Here is a 17773-nt window from a genome sequence, read left to right on the forward strand (position 1 = left end):
GAGAGATTTTCTTTTAAAGGATCTGTGTTTGAGATTATTTCTGGTTACCACCGTTTTTTCTGCAAGATGCTGCCAGTCATTTGAATTCAATTTTTATTTTAATTTCTTAAATATACGTATGAATTAAAAAAATTGGATAGTTTAACCAGAAGTTCATATCATTTTATAATGTGACACATACTGTTTTTTCCCCAAAAGGAAATGTTCAAGGCAAGTAAGAAAAAAAGTTGCTTTTATAGAAGAGAGAAAAAAATCTTAAATTCATAACTTTATGCAAGGTTGCCTGTCACCATAAGCAATGCTAGAGTTCTGTGTTTCACAGCTGCAAAAATAATTACATGAACATTATCTAAGCAACAATCTTTAATGGATTACATTTTGTTAGCTTTTCATTATATGCTGTAAAAACCCAAATAACATAGTAAATGGAAAAGAAAAAAGAAAACCCTTGATTTATCTGACTTAGACCTTTGATATTTTTGAAAGACATTTTATTCTTCATTGGTTTATTTGAGATATCTCAATTTGTAAATAAGATATAGTGTTACCAAGTTGGTTTTAAGCTCACCAAACAGAACAGTGGTGCAAATTATTTATTTTAATTTGAAAAGTATTTCACTTCTGCATGTTTCGAGGGTGTTAAAAATTTTCAGAGGTGTTATCTTAGATTAATAATGTGATCTAGCAAAAGCACATACTGTTTGTTAAGGTCAATTCATTTGCTTTTTCTATAAACCTTACATTTTATTTGTGGTGTATTCTTAATACCTAATAGTAGTGTAAATTCATAAATAGTGGAAGTCTTCGTACTCTGTTCTTTTATAATGTGCTAACAGTAGCTGCAGTTTTCAGTTCAGCAAGGCTTATCTTTGTGTCTGTGTATTTTATTAGTAAATAGTGTGTCTATGGACTTAGACTTACAACAGTGTGGTGTGATCATATTTACTTTGCTTTTTCCTTTTACTGTTCTTTCCAAAAATGAGGACAGACATCTCCTGTTTGAAGCGGTATTTTCCAAGTGTTAATACTGTCATATTGTGCCCAAGTTGTTGTAATATGTAGATTAAAAAGTGGTTTTGTTGAGTGGATATTAAGGCTTACTCAGATGTATGCACACACTTAGCTGGCATAGAGGAAGGAAAAGTGGAGAATTGTAAGAGAAAAGTATAGTATTTTGTAAGTCTCTAAGCTTATTTGGGGTTTTGAAACCAAAATTTAAGAGTGACTTTTGAAATCGTAAGTTTTTTTTTCATTGTAGTACTTCATCCATGACAGTATTTTTAAATGCCATTGAAATGGAAAGACATTCATTCCAGTACAAAATTGTAGTATCAAATATTTAATTCAATAGATTTTTAAAGATAAATATTTATCACTTCGAATCTGTGCACTTAACATACCAATGAGCATATTAAGTATCAAATTAGATTACTAAAATTGTTCACCTTTTATTACACACTGGGGGAAAATGGGGTGGGAGAAAGGTAACTAACATTTTTAGATTTTTGTATTGAAGTGTGTATTTCCATTCCTGCTTTGTAAATATGGAAACAGAGGTATTAAGTAATGTGTTCGAGATTACCTACCTCGTAAACAACAGAGCTGTGATTTAAGGCTGATTGATGCCAAATAATTCATGATTTCTTGGTGTTAACAAAATACTGAAGACAATTATACTGTATTAACTATTTTCGAAATACATGTTTGATTTATTTTCTACATTTTATTGCAATAATCGCAAAGTGAATAATACTGGTTCACAGTATGTTAGTATTATATTAGTATCCCGTTAGGATTATAGTAATGAATTGTTTCCTCCTCTAAAAAATTATGTTTAATGATATAAATGGGGTTAATAATATCTCTTATTCTGAGCAGGTTTGAGATTTAAATGAAGTAATGTGTACTCCTCACCAAATCCACAAAAAATAGAAAGTACAGAACATACAAAGTGACATGGTTGGTAGCAATGCTGTCATCATCACTGGTGCCTTTTAACACTGCCCCTCACTCAGTGATAATGGAAAAACAGACAGTGTTTTGAATTTAGTCACTTTGCAAGTATGTCTAAAGTTTTTGTAATGGACATATTTAAATTATAGTGACTATATACTGTTATACACTAGTTTGAAATATCTTTAAAATACCTCAGTCAAATGCATGCTTGGAAGTATATATATATATATATATATATATATATATTTTTTTTTTTTTTTTTTTTTTTTTTGTGGTACGCGGGCCTCTCACTGCTGTAACCTCTCCCGTTGCGGAGCACAGGCTCCAGACGCGCAGGCCCAGCGGCCATGGCTCACGGGCCCAGCCGCTCCGCGGCATGTGGGATCTTTCTGGACTGGGCACGAACACGCGTCCCCTGCATCGGCAGGCGGACCCCCAACCACTGCACCACCAGGGAAGCCCTATTTTTACTTTAATATTTTTGCTTGTATGCATGTGTAATCCATTTAATAACAGAAAGCATCATCCCAACGTGTCTTGTAAGTAAAAGGAGGGTTTGGTTATGTTCATTAGCACATGGATGAGAAACTGTAGGCAGAAGACAGAGAAGTGCAAGTTAGAGATAAGCCAAATGCTAACTGTGAGGGCACTAGGCAGCAAAAAACACTTGCCCACTGGCCTGTGAAGAATATCAAATTATCCCTGTCGTGTGCTTAAGGCCAGATATCATTATTAAATTGCATATGTCTGTAAGTAGATATAGATTTTCCAAGATGTACTGAGATAGCTGTTAGTAGTCGTTTACTATAATAAATGTCTCCTTTGCTGAAGTTCAGAGATAAGGACTGTATATTTCACCGTTGAGTGTAATGATTTAATCTTGTGCCTGCAGTACTACGGGATGACTTCCGACAAAACCCTTCCGATGTCATGGTGGCTGTGGGAGAGCCTGCAGTGATGGAATGCCAGCCTCCACGAGGCCATCCAGAGCCCACCATTTCGTGGAGGAAAGATGGCTCTCCGCTGGATGATAAAGATGAAAGAATAACTGTAAGTATTTAAGCCAGCGGTGGGGGACATTTAGAAATCCAACTGTGTATATCTTCACGAAAGAAAAAGAGAAAAAAGTAGGTGCTTTCAAATACAGGATTGCATTAACTCCCATTTTCAATTCTTCTTTTAAAATAAATATATTTCAGTTCTCCTTGTGTTGACATAAAAATAAGTGAGGAAAATGCATGTTGTTTAGTTTGCTATTCAGTAAAAGAAGACTTTAATTTCTATGTCAATGTCTTAGAGTTCACACTTTTGTGTATGACATAATTATTTGCATCACTCAGGGCATATCACATTTCTAGATGGTATAGTAAAAAAATTATAAATAGAATTCAGAAATACAGTATATTTCCAGAAGGAAATCCCTTCAGAATTTTTATCTCTTTCTCCTTTTTAAATTGATTTTCTGTTCTGTAGAGTTTGATATCATTTCTGAAAAATCAGATCTCATTCTGAATGATGGTTAATGATGGATTGATCTCATTCCAGAATGAAATAGTGTGACTAGATTACTGGATTTCAAATTTCTGCTGTGATATGAGTAGAGAAGTATGCTGTCTGTAGTAAGTAATGATGCGTTTTCTTCTGACAGCAGCGATTCTATGAGGCTTCTTTGCTTTTTCTATCTTGTAAGGTGTTAACTAAAGTACCTGAGTAAACCAGCTCTCATTGATTCTATGATTGTACAACATTCCCCTTTTCTGTTTTCTTTGTTCTGCACATACTGTCTATCTATTGTGAATTTATGAGCCAAGATTTAATGTTTCCCAGGAGAATGTGTGTGTAAGGCAAAGGTCACTGCTAAAGTTGTAGAAGAACAAAATTATAACACAGACCACATAATCCTAATAAATGCTTGCACTGTTTCTGAATAACCAGCTAGCAGATTAGCATGAAAATTAAATAGTGAGGAAAAAAAAAAAAAAAGAGAGAAGGTTGTGGTGGACAGGGATTTAGAGACCTTGAAAGAAAATCAAGCATTTTTCCTGCATTGATCCGAATTAGAATGAGTCTGTCAAATGATTAATTCTAGGAATTGGAGTGAGAAGGACCTAGCTGTACTTTTAGGAGATGCTGACGAGCCACATAGCAAAGTGAACTATATTTGGAAATATTGACTCGGGGAAATAGAGTTAAGGGAGCAGAGGAGTAGAGATTCTGGGACCAAATGCTTCTCCTGTTAGTGATAACAGATTCCTTTTAGACTTATGCACAATTAAGATAATATTTTCCCCTTTAAAAACTATTTTAAGTCATTTGATGACCATTATCTGTAATTTACGTTTTCCTACCCTAATAATTCAAACTCATTGAAACCATTATTATCCATCTCCTCCCTCATGTCTTTCCCGATTACCTATTTGTGTTTAATACAAATTAATGATAAAATTCTCAGCATTGGAGATGCAGCATTAAACAAAAATCAGTGAATGCCCTTCTGGAGTTTATATTCTGTGGTTAATTATACAGATAAAACCAAAATAGATAGTATAACATATAGTATATTAGACTATAATAAGTCCTATAAAAAGTAATGAAGTGATAGATTAATAAAGATTGGGGTAGAATTCCAATTTTAAATAGAAATGACCAGAAATGCTCCACATAAAGATGTGAAAAAATTAAGGGAAGGAACTAGATAGGTATCTGGATAAAGAGTGTTCACACAAAATAGTAAGTTCAAAGACCCTAAGGCAGGGTGTACCTCTACCATTCAAAAAATAAAAACAGGCAGAATGGGCAGTGTGGATGGAGCAGAGTAGCAGAGTGAGCAAGGGGAGATTTGCTGGAGATAGCATCGGGGTGACAGCTAGCCAGACGGTATTCAGCCACAAGAAAGAACAAAACAATGACATCTGGAGCAACATGGATGGACCTAGAGACTGTCATACTCAGTGAAGTGAGTCAGACAGAGAAGGACAAATATCGTATGATACCGCTTACATGTGGAATCTAAAAGAATGGTACAAGTGAACTTATTTACAAAACAGAAATAGAGTCACAGATGTAGAAAACAATCTTATGGTTACCGGGGGGAAAGGTGGGGAGGGAGAAATTGGGAGATTGGGATTGACATATGCACACTACTATATATGAAATAGATGACTTATAAGGACCTACTGTATAGCACAGGGAACACTACTCAATACTCTGTAATGACCTATATGGGAAAAGAGTCTAAAAAAGAGTGGATATGTGTAAATGTATAACTGATTCACTGTGCTGTACAGAAGAAACTAACACAACATTGTAAATCAACTGTACTCCAATAAATTTTTTTTTAAAACCCCCAAAACTAGCCAGACTGTCTAGGACGTAGTAGATATTGTAAATAGTTTGGCTTTTCCTCAAAGCAAGGTGTAAAGCATCAGAGTTTTCTCAGCAGAGTCCTCCATGCTCTGCAGTACACAGTGAAGGGCGATAATAGCTGACGTGGAGAGCACAGTGGGAGTTTTTGCAGTAATCCAGGCAAAGGGGAAACGGTGGTTTGGACCACTCTCTTAGGAGGTAGTTTGAAGAGGAGAGGTTATATTCTGGATCTGCTGTGAAGCAATTGGAGACAGAATTTGCTAAGAGATTGGATGTGGCTTGTGAGAAAAAGAGAAGGATTACCTTAATCCATTGGTCTGAGCAACTGAAAAGGTCGAGATGCCATTAATTGTAAAAAGGGAAGATTTGGGATGGGAAGTATCAGGAACTCAGTTTTAGACACTGTAATTTTGAAATTCTTATTAGATATACAAGTATAAGTGTCAAATAGGCAGTTGGAAACATGAGTCAGAAATTCAGAGTTGAGGTTGAGGCTGGAGAAAAATTTGAGTTGTGGTAGACATAACAAGTACTCATTACCATACAGTCCTCCCTTCCTTCTGGGCAGATGAAACACTTCCCAGCTTCCTTGTCACGGGGCAATTTCACTGGTTCAGCTTCATGAGCCATGAGTGAAAATTAAAGACGTTAAATACTAGTGGGTGAGCTTCCAGCGCTCTCTCTCTTTATCAGGTGGCAACCAAGGAGGACACATGTTCCAGGACACCCAAAGAGCCTGGGTCCCTGAGTTAGGTGTAGTAGAACTTTCCACCCCATACCTCTGTCTTCCCATGGTGGACATGTAGAATGAATGAGAAATTTTTGTTGTATTAAATCATAGAGAATTTTCTAGCACAGACTAATGTAGCCTATCTTAATGAATATGGGAGTCATCAGCATGTACATATTATTTAAAAACAGGAGACTGAAATCACCAAGGGAGTGACTATACATAGAAAGGAAGAGAGATCCAGTCTTTAGCTCTGGGGGTGGGGGGGAAGAGGCAAAAGAGCAGTGGAGACTGAAAGGGAGCAGTCAGAAAGAAAGGAGGAAAACTAGAAGGGCAGCCAACTGAAGATAGTGCTTTAAGGACGTGGCAATGACTGAAACAATTGCAGCCAGTAGATCAAGTAATGTAAGGATTGAGAACTGACCACTGGAATTGACAACTTGGTCAGTCATTAATGACCTTGACAAGAGCAGTTTCAGGGAGTGGGGTTAAAACTCACTGAACTGGTACAAGAGAAATTGGAAAGATTGAAATCAGACACGTTAGAATTGTATAGACAATGAAACGATGCCAAGATGTTAATGTATAAATAATTTTAAAATCATTTAAATGCTGTCAAAATGATGATCCATGATAGTGTTCCGTATGCCAGGAAGTTGTAATGTCTGAAACTTTTACTGTTTCTAAGACCATCTGTGTGTTTTGTGTAAATTATGACTGTTAAACTGATAAAACACTGGAGGTAAAACACATCTATACATGCAGGGAAATGAATAGATTAAAAACCAGCAGTTTGGATACAAAATTACTGCTCTTATTTAAATCATAATTGTTTTTGTTGTATTTCTTCCTTTAGGCAAAACTAAAATTGAGTAATTAAAACAAAAACTTAAAACAGAAACAGAATGCCTGATGTTATTTCTAATTTTTTTTTCAAAAATTCAAAGTAAATTCTTAAGAGAAGTTGGTTATTAGATATTTTATGTGATTCTTCTTTCCTGAGCTTTGTTTTTGAATGACTGTTTTCGTTTCTATTGTTAAAGTACTTTGCCAAATGTGTTGAGTACAGACAAACAAGAGATTAAAGCACATAATATCTTTATGAAAGACAAGTGAAGATTGCATGGTTATTGCTACAGTTTTGGCTATAGGAATTTCTAGAGTTCTTTGATGTGGTGGCTTTCTTTGTTGAAAATGTATAGTACAACTTTCCCAGCTGTGAGAACAAAGCCACACCCTACAAAAAAGGAAAATATGTAATTGAATTGTAGCTGCACCTGTATTTTTTTGATGTTCTTAAGTCACTTCTTTTTACACTGACCTGTATTCTAAGCCAAATTTTAGATCTATGATGATTATAATGCAGGAAAATATAAAAAGCATTTTCTTATTTTCCTGCCTGAGAGGAGAATCTTTTAGAACTTTTTTGGTGTGTATTTCTTAGAATAATTTGAAGGACGCCTTAGATGATGTTTGTCTCTAGTGTTCGTTCTTTTTTTCTAAACCTTAGTGTATTTAGCATGAGAATATAAGTAGTTTAACTGGCAGGCTGGATTAAATAGGTTTACTTCATATGTCTGAGACATAGTCATAACCATTATTATTAATAAATGAATTTTTCTCATAGAGATGAATCAGAGGACCAAAGACTTCTTTTTGATGTAGAATAACATTTCGATGTACTTTATAAAAAATGATATATAGAGTTTATTTCATTACATTTTGGAAATATTGTACTTAAAGTCAAGATTATTTTGTATGAGTGAAAAACTGAGAATGTTAAGGTTGGAGAAAACAACTAATACCAAATATTGAGAAAAAAATTTGTGTTCAGTTAAAAAACTAAAATTGCCCTTGAATTAAAGAAAAAGATAAATACAGTTGAAAGTACATATTGCAAATAATTTCCTAGATTACAGATCTAAAGTATGTATAAAGATTGTCAATTACAGAATTATGTTGAATGAAAGCTGACAACTAGACCCAAAAATGCCCAAGAAAAATTTTAGCATGATTTTGGGTTTTTGAATGGAGTCAATCATCATTGATAAAGAGAGAAGAGAAATTTACTAATGTCAAAACATTGTGAAATGGTATTAAGCTTATTAAAAAATTTGCCATTTATTTTATATTTGTAGACCTGGGTAGTTTTAATATTGTTACCTTGGCGAAAAGTTAAGTGTGTTAAAAATCAGGCTACTTTTGGGGTGGTCACACAATTGCAGAATGTCTGAGGCATCAGTTTCCCGTATCTTTTTTTTTTTTTTTTTTTTTTTTTTTTTTGCGGTACGCGGGCCTCTCACTGCCGCGGCCCCTCCTGCTGCGGAGCACAGGCTCCGGACGCGCAGGTCCAGCGGCCATGGCTTACGGGCCCAGCCGCTCCACGGCACGCAGGATCCTCCCGGACCAGGGCACGAACCCACGTCCCCTGCATCAGCAGGCGGACTCTCAACCACCGCTCCACCAGGGAAGCCCCCCCCCATATCTTTTGTATTGGCTCTCTACAAAAAGAAAATGCTCCTGGTGGTAGCTACAGGAATTGCAGGCATAAAGACAGAAGGAAATAGCCCATCTCTCACGGAAGATTTAAATAAAACTTACTTAATTCATTTATAAGCATAAAAACAAATGTATTCATAAGTTAAGTGTATTAAGGTATCCAATAGTACCTAGGTGGTACTAATGAGACAAGATCAACTATATGGTTTACTTCAACATATGATAAATTGGTAAAGCAAATTGATACCATTATTTTAACAAAACGAAATGACAGTTATATGTATTTGTATATGAGATCTGATGATTTATGACTGGGAATTAAATCTTTGGACTTGGATTGATAAATTAATAGTTATAGGAATAATAGTAAATCCTCAGTACATGGGACATAGTAAATATGCAATAAATATTTATGTTACAGCTCTTCTGGAATATTACAGCTCTTGTGCTTAAGTCTATCATGAAAACAAACTGAAAAAACACCACTCTATTTTTTTCAATCTGAAGTTTTTCCAACAAATGTGTGGAGTTTTAGAAATGGTTGTTGTAGGGACACCAATAGTTTACTACTCTACCATAGTAATAACAATAGCTATTGTGTATTGAGCACCTGTCATGTACCAGAAACTTAATATTATCTCATTTAATCCCCTTTAAAACTCAATGAATAAGCTGTTTTCTTTCCGTTATGGCACACTTATACCTGTCAATTCAGTCTTATGGATAAGAGGAGGAGGAAGAGGATATTGATATTAAACCCTTAATGTAGCACTTACTATGTGCCAGGTCCTATTCTAAGCACTTTATATATATTGACCCATTTTATCCTGACCCTGTCACACAGATACTAAAATTTCACTAGTGCAGTGGTTAACTCCAGTTGACTGCAGGGACACCTGCTTTTTGTTTTACTGACAACATTTTCTATAGGTCCTATAGATTTTGCTACATATATTAAAGACTCTGATTTGCTATCAATGCAAATTTCAACTCAGAATGGCCGTAACTCTTAGTTTCCGTTGTGAAATATTGCCTTTGAGTTTGTAAGGGTCTGGAGAGATTAGTTCACACAGTGGAGGTTATAGTGGTTTTGAAACTAAGCTTGGTATATTTGAGAATTAGTCCATATTATGTCAAGTAATAAAAACTGTAATATAAAAAAGATCTATAAAATTTGAAGTTTGGTAGTTTCACAAACTATGGCACAGAAATGGTCAAGTTCGACCAAAGATTATAGTTTAGATAAACTAAAATTATTTATTCTGGACACTAGAGGTCTTACCTCAAAAGATTTTAGGAGATTATCTAAAGAGGATGATAAATGACTGTTTGCCATTTGGCATTTAGGGAAAGAAGGACTTATATTAAAAGGGAATGAGTCAGAGAATGACTTAACTGACTGTACTTTATAGTTAATTGTCCAAATTGTGGATTAGCTAGGTTCTAATACCATCAGCTGTACACACGTCAAAAGTTATTGCTGAAAAATTAAGCAATTATGAGACATTATATAAATAAATGGATAATTAAGTCAAAGAAAATATTGATTTAGTAGCTTCACAATTTCATATAAATACAATAAAATATTGTAAAAACTAATATAGTAACAGTACAATGTAAATGGTAAGATCTGCCTGGACTCAATTCTGAAATTCCAGAGTAAGTTTCTTCAAAGTAACCTTTCACCGTCATTTATCCTGAATTATTTCATTTTAGTATTTAAAAGAAGAGCTTAAAAGACATTCTTTTCATGTTCGAAACTCAGCTTTTTAAAAAAATTTTTATTTTTGGCTGTGTTGGGTCTTCGTTGCTGTGTGCGGGCTTTCTCTAGTTGCGGTGAGCGGGGGCTACTCTTCGTTGCGGTGCGTGGGCTTCTCATTGCGGTGGCTTCTCTTGTTGTGGAGCACGGGCTCTAGGTGCACGGGCTTCAGTAGTTGTGGCGTGCAGGCTCTAGAGTGTAGGCTCAGTAGTTGTGGCGCACAGGCTTAGTTGCTCCATGGTATGTGGGATTTTCCTGGACCAGGGCTTGAACCCGTGTCCCCTGCATTGGCAGGTGGATCCTTAACCACTGCACCAAAGGGAAGCCCTAAATTCTTAGCTTCTAAGCTAGAATTTAGAGATGAACAATGCATGCTTTTCCCATCTTTTTTGTATGTGGCTTTGTGACATAAACATTTTTGAATGACTTGTATTATTCTTTGAGATAAGCTGTGTCTTGAATTTTTAATTTTTTTCCTACCTGTCTTCAAAGCAGCATGCTACAAAATGTTTTATATGTCTCATAGATTTTCTTGTTACTTAATAGAAAAAATAACTTAGATTATAAAGAAATACTTTCATTATAAGCTATTTATTTCTATCAAATCCATAGTCCAGAAACCATTTTATTGTCAATTTCATCTACTTATCAAATAACCATATTGAGACTTTATTCATTCTTCTTTGAAAATGCGGAAAAAATTTCACAGCATCTATGTGTTTTAACACGATGAGCAAAGGTTAATTTAGTAGCCTTTTCTTAAGGTTTTTACTTAGATGGGATGACCAGCCATCCTGGTTTGCAGGGAACTGTCCTGGTGTTAGCACTGAAAACCCCTAGTCCCAGAAAAATAACCCTCGGTTCTGGGAAAACTGAGACAGTTGGTCACCCTAAGCCTAGATGGTTTAAATGAATTGATTTATATATGAATGATAAATCTCATTCATACAAGGTAAATAAAATGTAGTTTAAATAGAAGAGTTGTATCTATGTCATTTCTTTCATAAGCAAGTTAAAGACTTGAAAATCATTAGTGAAGTTAGGAGAAAAATTCAGTTATACATAAAAAATGATTTAACACCTCCCATTCCTCATGCTAAGGGGTACAACTGTTAGAATGCAATATGTCATCAGTTCTTTTTCAAGTCCTTTTCTGCTTCCTGTGTGTCTTTGTAGGCTTCTTTGATTTCCCTTGTTGGTGTGATATTTTGGTAAAAAGCAGCTGACTCACATCCCATCCAAATCCCCAGTGTCCTCCAGATCCTTCATAAATTTGGCATTCAGCCCTCTCCTTGCCAATTACTTCCTTTCCCCCCAATTCCCACATGTCTCCTTCCTAAGCCATCTGCTTCTCCTCCCTTCCTTCGATTAGTGCTTTCCTCTGGTCTTCCAACTTCTTTCATTGTTCAATGTCCATTGCTTCCTTTTCCCCTCTGCTCCCCTACAGGAAATCAACATGCTTAATGCAGCTGATGTCATAGAGCCCCTTTTCCCTGAGAAGTTAAATTTGTGTTCCTGAAAAATAAATATGTAGTTCTGTTGTGTGAAGGTCAAAGGAAACTGGTATATTGAACCAGAAATTTTTTCTGCCCATCTTACATAAAGAGTCATGCACATTATATATCATCTTTTTTAAAGAATAAAAATTTTATTCATGATGTTTTAAAGAATAAAAACTCTTTTTTAAAGAATAAAAATTTTATTCATGATTTAAATATAAGTTAATATGAATCTATAATATGAATCATGAGACTGAAGAAATGAGTTAAAAAGTAAATTTATATCCTGTCATACTTAATTTTCAAATTTAGTCATTGAAATACAGTATTAGTAAAATTAAACAGTTTCATATATTGTAAGACAATGTTTTAAAACCTATATGCATGATTTTATGGACGTTTGATCTCTATAAATTTCATCATATCCATCTGTGAAATTAATTGTCTAATAATACCTATATTGGTTTACAGTGTCCTTGTGGGAATCCAGTGAGGAAATACATGTTATATGTCATTTTAAATGGTGACACACTCTGTACATATTAGTAATCAGTATTCTGGTGATTATTGTTGTACCTGCCTGAACTCTGGATAAATTTAGCAATCAATAACTTGATGGAAAAGGAAGATCAGAAATTGTTTATGCCACAGCAATTTCAACTTTTCTGAATTAACAAGAAGACCATATATGTATATAAAAACAGACCCAGCATTTGTCTCATCTAAATTTCTATTTATACTGATTTACAACTGTGAGAAAATCAGTTTCTACAGAATCACCATGAGTATTTAGTGCAGGTGAATATTATGAGTAAGTAAAGTTTTCAGACTAATATTGATATTAAGAAACTAATTTAAAATCCTATGTTCACCCCTACTGTGAAATGCAATAATCAACTGGGGGTTCCACAAGAGAATTAAGCCCTAATGCCCTAAGGCATCCACTCTGTGTAATAGATTGACTTTTCTCCCGTGTATCTAGAACAGTCCTAGTTGTGTACAATTCTCAGGGGAATTGAGAAATGCTGTGATTCAGTTGAGGTTCACCGGTTGAGAAAGGCTGGTTTATCTTCCTAAGGAACATCCTGAACCTTTCCAGAAACTTGTAATTCTATTTAAATAATTAAACATACACTCATCCTGTTTGGATGTTGAAACTAGAAAAGAGAAAGCCAAGCATCTCAGGCCTACCTGTGAAGCCCAAGTACTCTTTTGAAAGGATTTTAATAAACTAAGGCCTTCTCAGTTCTCGCACACAAATTAGTTTAGATGACAATATAGTTCTAAACATAATTCCAGTGAGTATTTATTTGATTATTGCTCTCTAGATTTTAATTATTTGTGTGTTAGACGTGCATTTAAAAGCTTGGATACTAAGAGTTTGCAGTACCGAATTATGAAAGTCTTTGCGTATCCAATTCCCTCTGCCTGGAATGTTTTGACACCTACACCGTCTTTGTCTAGCTCACTCATTTTCAAGTTCCAACGTAAAGGCAAGTTCTTCAGAGGAGCCTTCTGCAAAACTCTACTCTGCACTTCCACACTAGATTTGACTTCCTATTATCTGTTCCTTTTCCTTTTGCTAAATATTTCTCTTTTAATCTATTGCAAATCATTACTTATATATTACTCATTGAATATACATGACACATAAAGGCCAGCCGTATTCCCTCTGTCTTGTGGTTGGAGCTCAATACATATTTCTTGAGCAAATATTAAATGAATGAAATATAAATCATAATAATGTCTTCTAGTATACTCAGAACTGAAAAGTTGCTAATATGAACATACTTGATTCTATTTCCATATGCACTTATATATTTACTTTCTTATTCCCTTATAAATTGGAAAGGATGTATCATCCATACCATTTAGTTTTTTCTAAAGCACATTTTTTTCACTGCCTTATCAGCAAGAGAAGGAATAGATATTATACAGGTTAATTATGTGAGTAAATATATTTCTGTAAGTGTGACTTACAGATACTTACAGAATCTTAGAGATGGAGCTGAGGAGAGATGGTAAATAGGCAAGTCCCTTCATTTTTAAGAAAGAAAGGGAAGCCAGGGGAGTAGATTTGCCCTGAGTCACTTAATGGATCTGTATCATGAGTCAGGAATAAGAGCCAGACCTCTCAATGCCTGTTCTGATTTTCCCATGACGAACTAGACCTGATCACCCCTTCTCAAACAACACTTAAATTTAAGATGTTTCCTAACAAAAAATCCACAGGTAAAGTGTTTTACTGGACTCATTTCATACAATTTTGCTACTTGTTTTGGTCCTAAATTCAGTATTTCTTATCTTAGTACTAGTTATAGAAAGTATTATTTTGGGCTTCCCTGGTGGCACAGTGGTTAAGAATCCTCCTGCCAGTGCAGGGGACATGGGTTTGAGCCCTGGTCCGGGAAGATCCCACATGCCACGGAGCAACTAATCCTGTGCTCCACAACTGCTGAGCCTGCGCTCCAGAGCCCGTGTGCTGCAACTACTGAGCGCACGTGCCTAGAGCCCGTGCTCTGCAATAAGAGAAGCCACTGCAATGAGAAGCCCAGGCACCGCAATGAAGAGTAGCCCCTGCTTGCCACAAGTAGAGAACAGCCTGCGCTCAGCAACGAAGACCCAATGCAGCCAAGAATAAATAAATGAATAAATAAAGAAAAATAAATAAAGAAAAAAAGAAAGTATTATTTTCTATATTTTCCCTTATTAGTTTCAATTATTTATCCACTGGGTACAGACATGGCCTTGTGTCACGCTGATTAATAATTCTGTATGCATTTTTGCTTTATCAATTATGTTTTTAAGAACATATCTAAATTCATCTTAAGTGATTGATTATCTGAGATTGCCTCAGGATTTCATCCAATAAATAAAAATAAATTACAGCAATTTAAATACTAAGTTAAGGTTAACTTATGGCCATCTTGGGAAAGTCTGAAGCTCCTTTTTTGAAACTGCATTAATAACTAGACCTTGGTCACATCCTTTAATTGTTGAACATACTAAGCTAATAATATCTTCCCTATTTATTAGTCTCATAATGAGACTCAAACCAGAGCAGTGAGAGTGTTTTGAAGACTCACAATAACTGCCTTATTGTAAGGTGTTATTTTAAGTAGTGCTGTCATGATTTTCAGTTAATGTTCATTCTGCATTGATATTAATAACTTGGAGAGGTAAGAGACCAGAGATTTTTAAGTTCAGAATGAAAAAGAACCCTTTTGTATTTTTTAGTGGACAAAACAAAGCAAGCAAACAAAAAACGCTGATAAAAATGGTATATCCTGTTTCAATCAGTTTTTTTTAAGTGTACAAATATATGAGTCTCCTTCTGGATGCCATATACTTTTAGGGGCCTCTGTAATTTATAGTCTGCGTGCCCATTTTTGTCTGGGTCCCTTGAGACACCTAGTTGTAATTCCTAATAAAATCCTTGTAAGTCCATATAAAATGACTCAAGTACCGCAGAGAGGGTGCAAGTACGGTTGGATGCAGAGATAAAGTAGCAGAGGCTAAAGAGTGCCAGATAAAATATTGTCTAGTTTAACAAATAATTTTTGGTGACTTCAGGAAACAATATACTATAATTCAACTTTGAATTTTCCTCTGAGAAGTGTAGTGAGCTTCCATATGAGTAAAAGTCCTAACATATGTGAAAAATCAGAATACTCTTGAACAGTTTGGTATTGTACAATGTAGATTTTTTTTATCCAGTTTTGTATTAATGTTGACTGTCAGTACTCTTTTAAATCTCTCAAGATGATTCTGGCCTTCTGAATTTTTTTTCCAAATATGTTTCCTCCAAAACAGTTTTGAATATTTTCCCAAAATCTAGTCCCACCCAAATGTTAGTTTCAGGAGTGCCTGGCAGATCTGCCTAAGCCACCTTCGGTATGGAATTCTGCCAACTCCTGAAATTCACTGGGCCAAAACCTGCTGTGAATATATACTGCTGTTCAGCATCCATGATCCTTCAGTCAGAGGAGATCTTCCAGAAAGCAGAAAGTGTCTCAGAAATTAGAGTAAACAGCTAAGAAAGAGTTATAGTTCATAATTCAAAGTAATTATCAATACAGTATACTACCAGAAGTATTATAACTCTACAGAATGAACACACATGGTCAGAGACAGAGCTCATAATAGGAATTGCTGATTAACTTAGATAGCTGACTTACAAATGTTGTTGTCCCATTTGTTTTTTCCTTATAATGCAGGTTCACTCAAGCAGCTGGGTTTCTTCACTTTCCAAGCACTTTGATATATTTGATCAGGCCATTACATTTTTCCAAATAGGCAAGGACTAGTGGAATTTTACTACTGTCTGGGAGCACTTTGTTTAATTATAGGTTAAAGTAGTTTGCCAAATTAAAGGTACAATCTTCTATGGTTTCAAGGATGGTGTTCCAACCAGTTTATTTTATTTTCAATGTTCTATTAATCACGGATGAAATGTTTCTCTAAAGATACAGTTTTAAAATTTATTTAAAACCTTGCTTATAAATCTTGCCTATAATTTGGAGAAAAGTTATGTCATATCAGAGTACTTTTTCATAAATTCTGTTTTTAAAAAGTTGACTTTTCTAAATGCTTGTGATTTTGGTGTTTGCTCATGATGGGCCAGACATAATTTTATTTTTCTGTTTACCACAGGAAGAATGAATTGTAATCTTTAAAAGCAAAGTAGTAGATTCAAAAGTGCATTTGATTGTACAGCATTCTTTCCTTAAAACATAGTTCAAAATGCAGAAATCAAAGAAATTATTTTAAGCCTTTAAATTTAAAATTATTTTTAATCTGAGCAAAGGGGTTGGGATTTCCTTTTCATAGTTTACAATTGGCTAAAATTGGTTTTATCTATTTCTCCATCTTGTTCATATTGTCACTTTTAAAGAAGCTCTCTCCAAAAATAATCCCAAATCTTATGCTGAGGCTGATGTCTTCTCTAATCTAATGCTGATTCTGCATTTCTTTTGTCTAAAGGTGAGTTGTTTTAAAAGTACTAATACTCTGTTGGTAATATCTGACCACTTCAATTTTTATCTCCTTAAGCCCAAAGAATTTGATAATATGATAAATCATACACTTGTAAAATAATCCGGTGTGCATTAACAAAATTACTAACAGATGGCACAGGTTTTCTCTTCTTAAATCTTACAAATCTAGGTGATCACAAAGCTTTAAAGGCTGATCACACTAGGAAAAGCCTCATGTCTAAGTCACCTTTAAGAGCATCATCTTGTATGGGAAAATTTCAAAAGCAGGTGAACTCAATCTGTATAATACTGGTTGAAAATAATGGAACTCTGTCTCCTTGAGTGGATAAAGTGTAATTTACTAAGGAATCCATTATTTCTTTGCCTTTTAACATTCATGGTGTCACTCTTCTCTCTCCTAGATACATCACATCACCATATTGCTACATACATCATGCTTATAAAAGATCATGTCAGATTTTCTTATCTTTATTAGGAAACCTTACATATATTGTTCAAATTTTAAATATACCATAGTAATAAGTACATATTTATATGGGGAAAGAAGAGCTATTCCTCTGTATAGGAACTAACGTTAAGATATCTACCTAACTAGATTTCGCCTGCAAAGAGCACATGCATATGTGAAATGTAAACATGCACATCTTTTCCACTGGCAGCTAGATGGATTAATGGCAATTAGATTGGCTATCCCAATCACTCAGGTTTAAACATGGAGTGTAATAGATGGAAGGCCATCAATCTAACGGACTCAGGGAGGTCCACCAATAGCACCTATTTCTTCGCCAAGCCGTTGGTTCTCGCAATCTATACAGGACGTTGCCAATTTGCAGTTTGTGGCATGAGAAGCACAGAAAACATGAGCTCTTGTTTTCTGTCCCAAAGAAAGTGCACTATGTAAACTTTACTTTGGATTTATGTAGAATGAACTCCAATCACTTACTAAATGATCTGGAGCAAGTTTCTG

The 17773-nt window shown here is 34.9% G+C and overlaps 1 protein-coding gene across 11 annotated transcripts in view; it reads left to right on the forward strand.

Annotated features, from left to right (window-relative positions):
• The window catches only part of ROBO1 (roundabout guidance receptor 1), a 1104762-nt gene that overhangs the window by 962993 nt on the left and 123996 nt on the right, over positions 1-17773 (forward strand). For all 11 annotated transcript variants that reach the window (XM_049709943.1, XM_049709940.1, XM_049709942.1 and 8 more), the window contains one exon: positions 2849-3006. In XM_049709943.1, the coding sequence (XP_049565900.1) occupies positions 2849-3006 (158 nt within the window). The remainder of the gene's footprint in view (positions 1-2848; positions 3007-17773) is intronic.

The sequence above is a fragment of the Orcinus orca genome, chromosome 5, assembly GCF_937001465.1.
Source record: "Orcinus orca chromosome 5, mOrcOrc1.1, whole genome shotgun sequence".
Classification (NCBI taxonomy): domain Eukaryota; kingdom Metazoa; phylum Chordata; class Mammalia; order Artiodactyla; family Delphinidae; genus Orcinus; species Orcinus orca.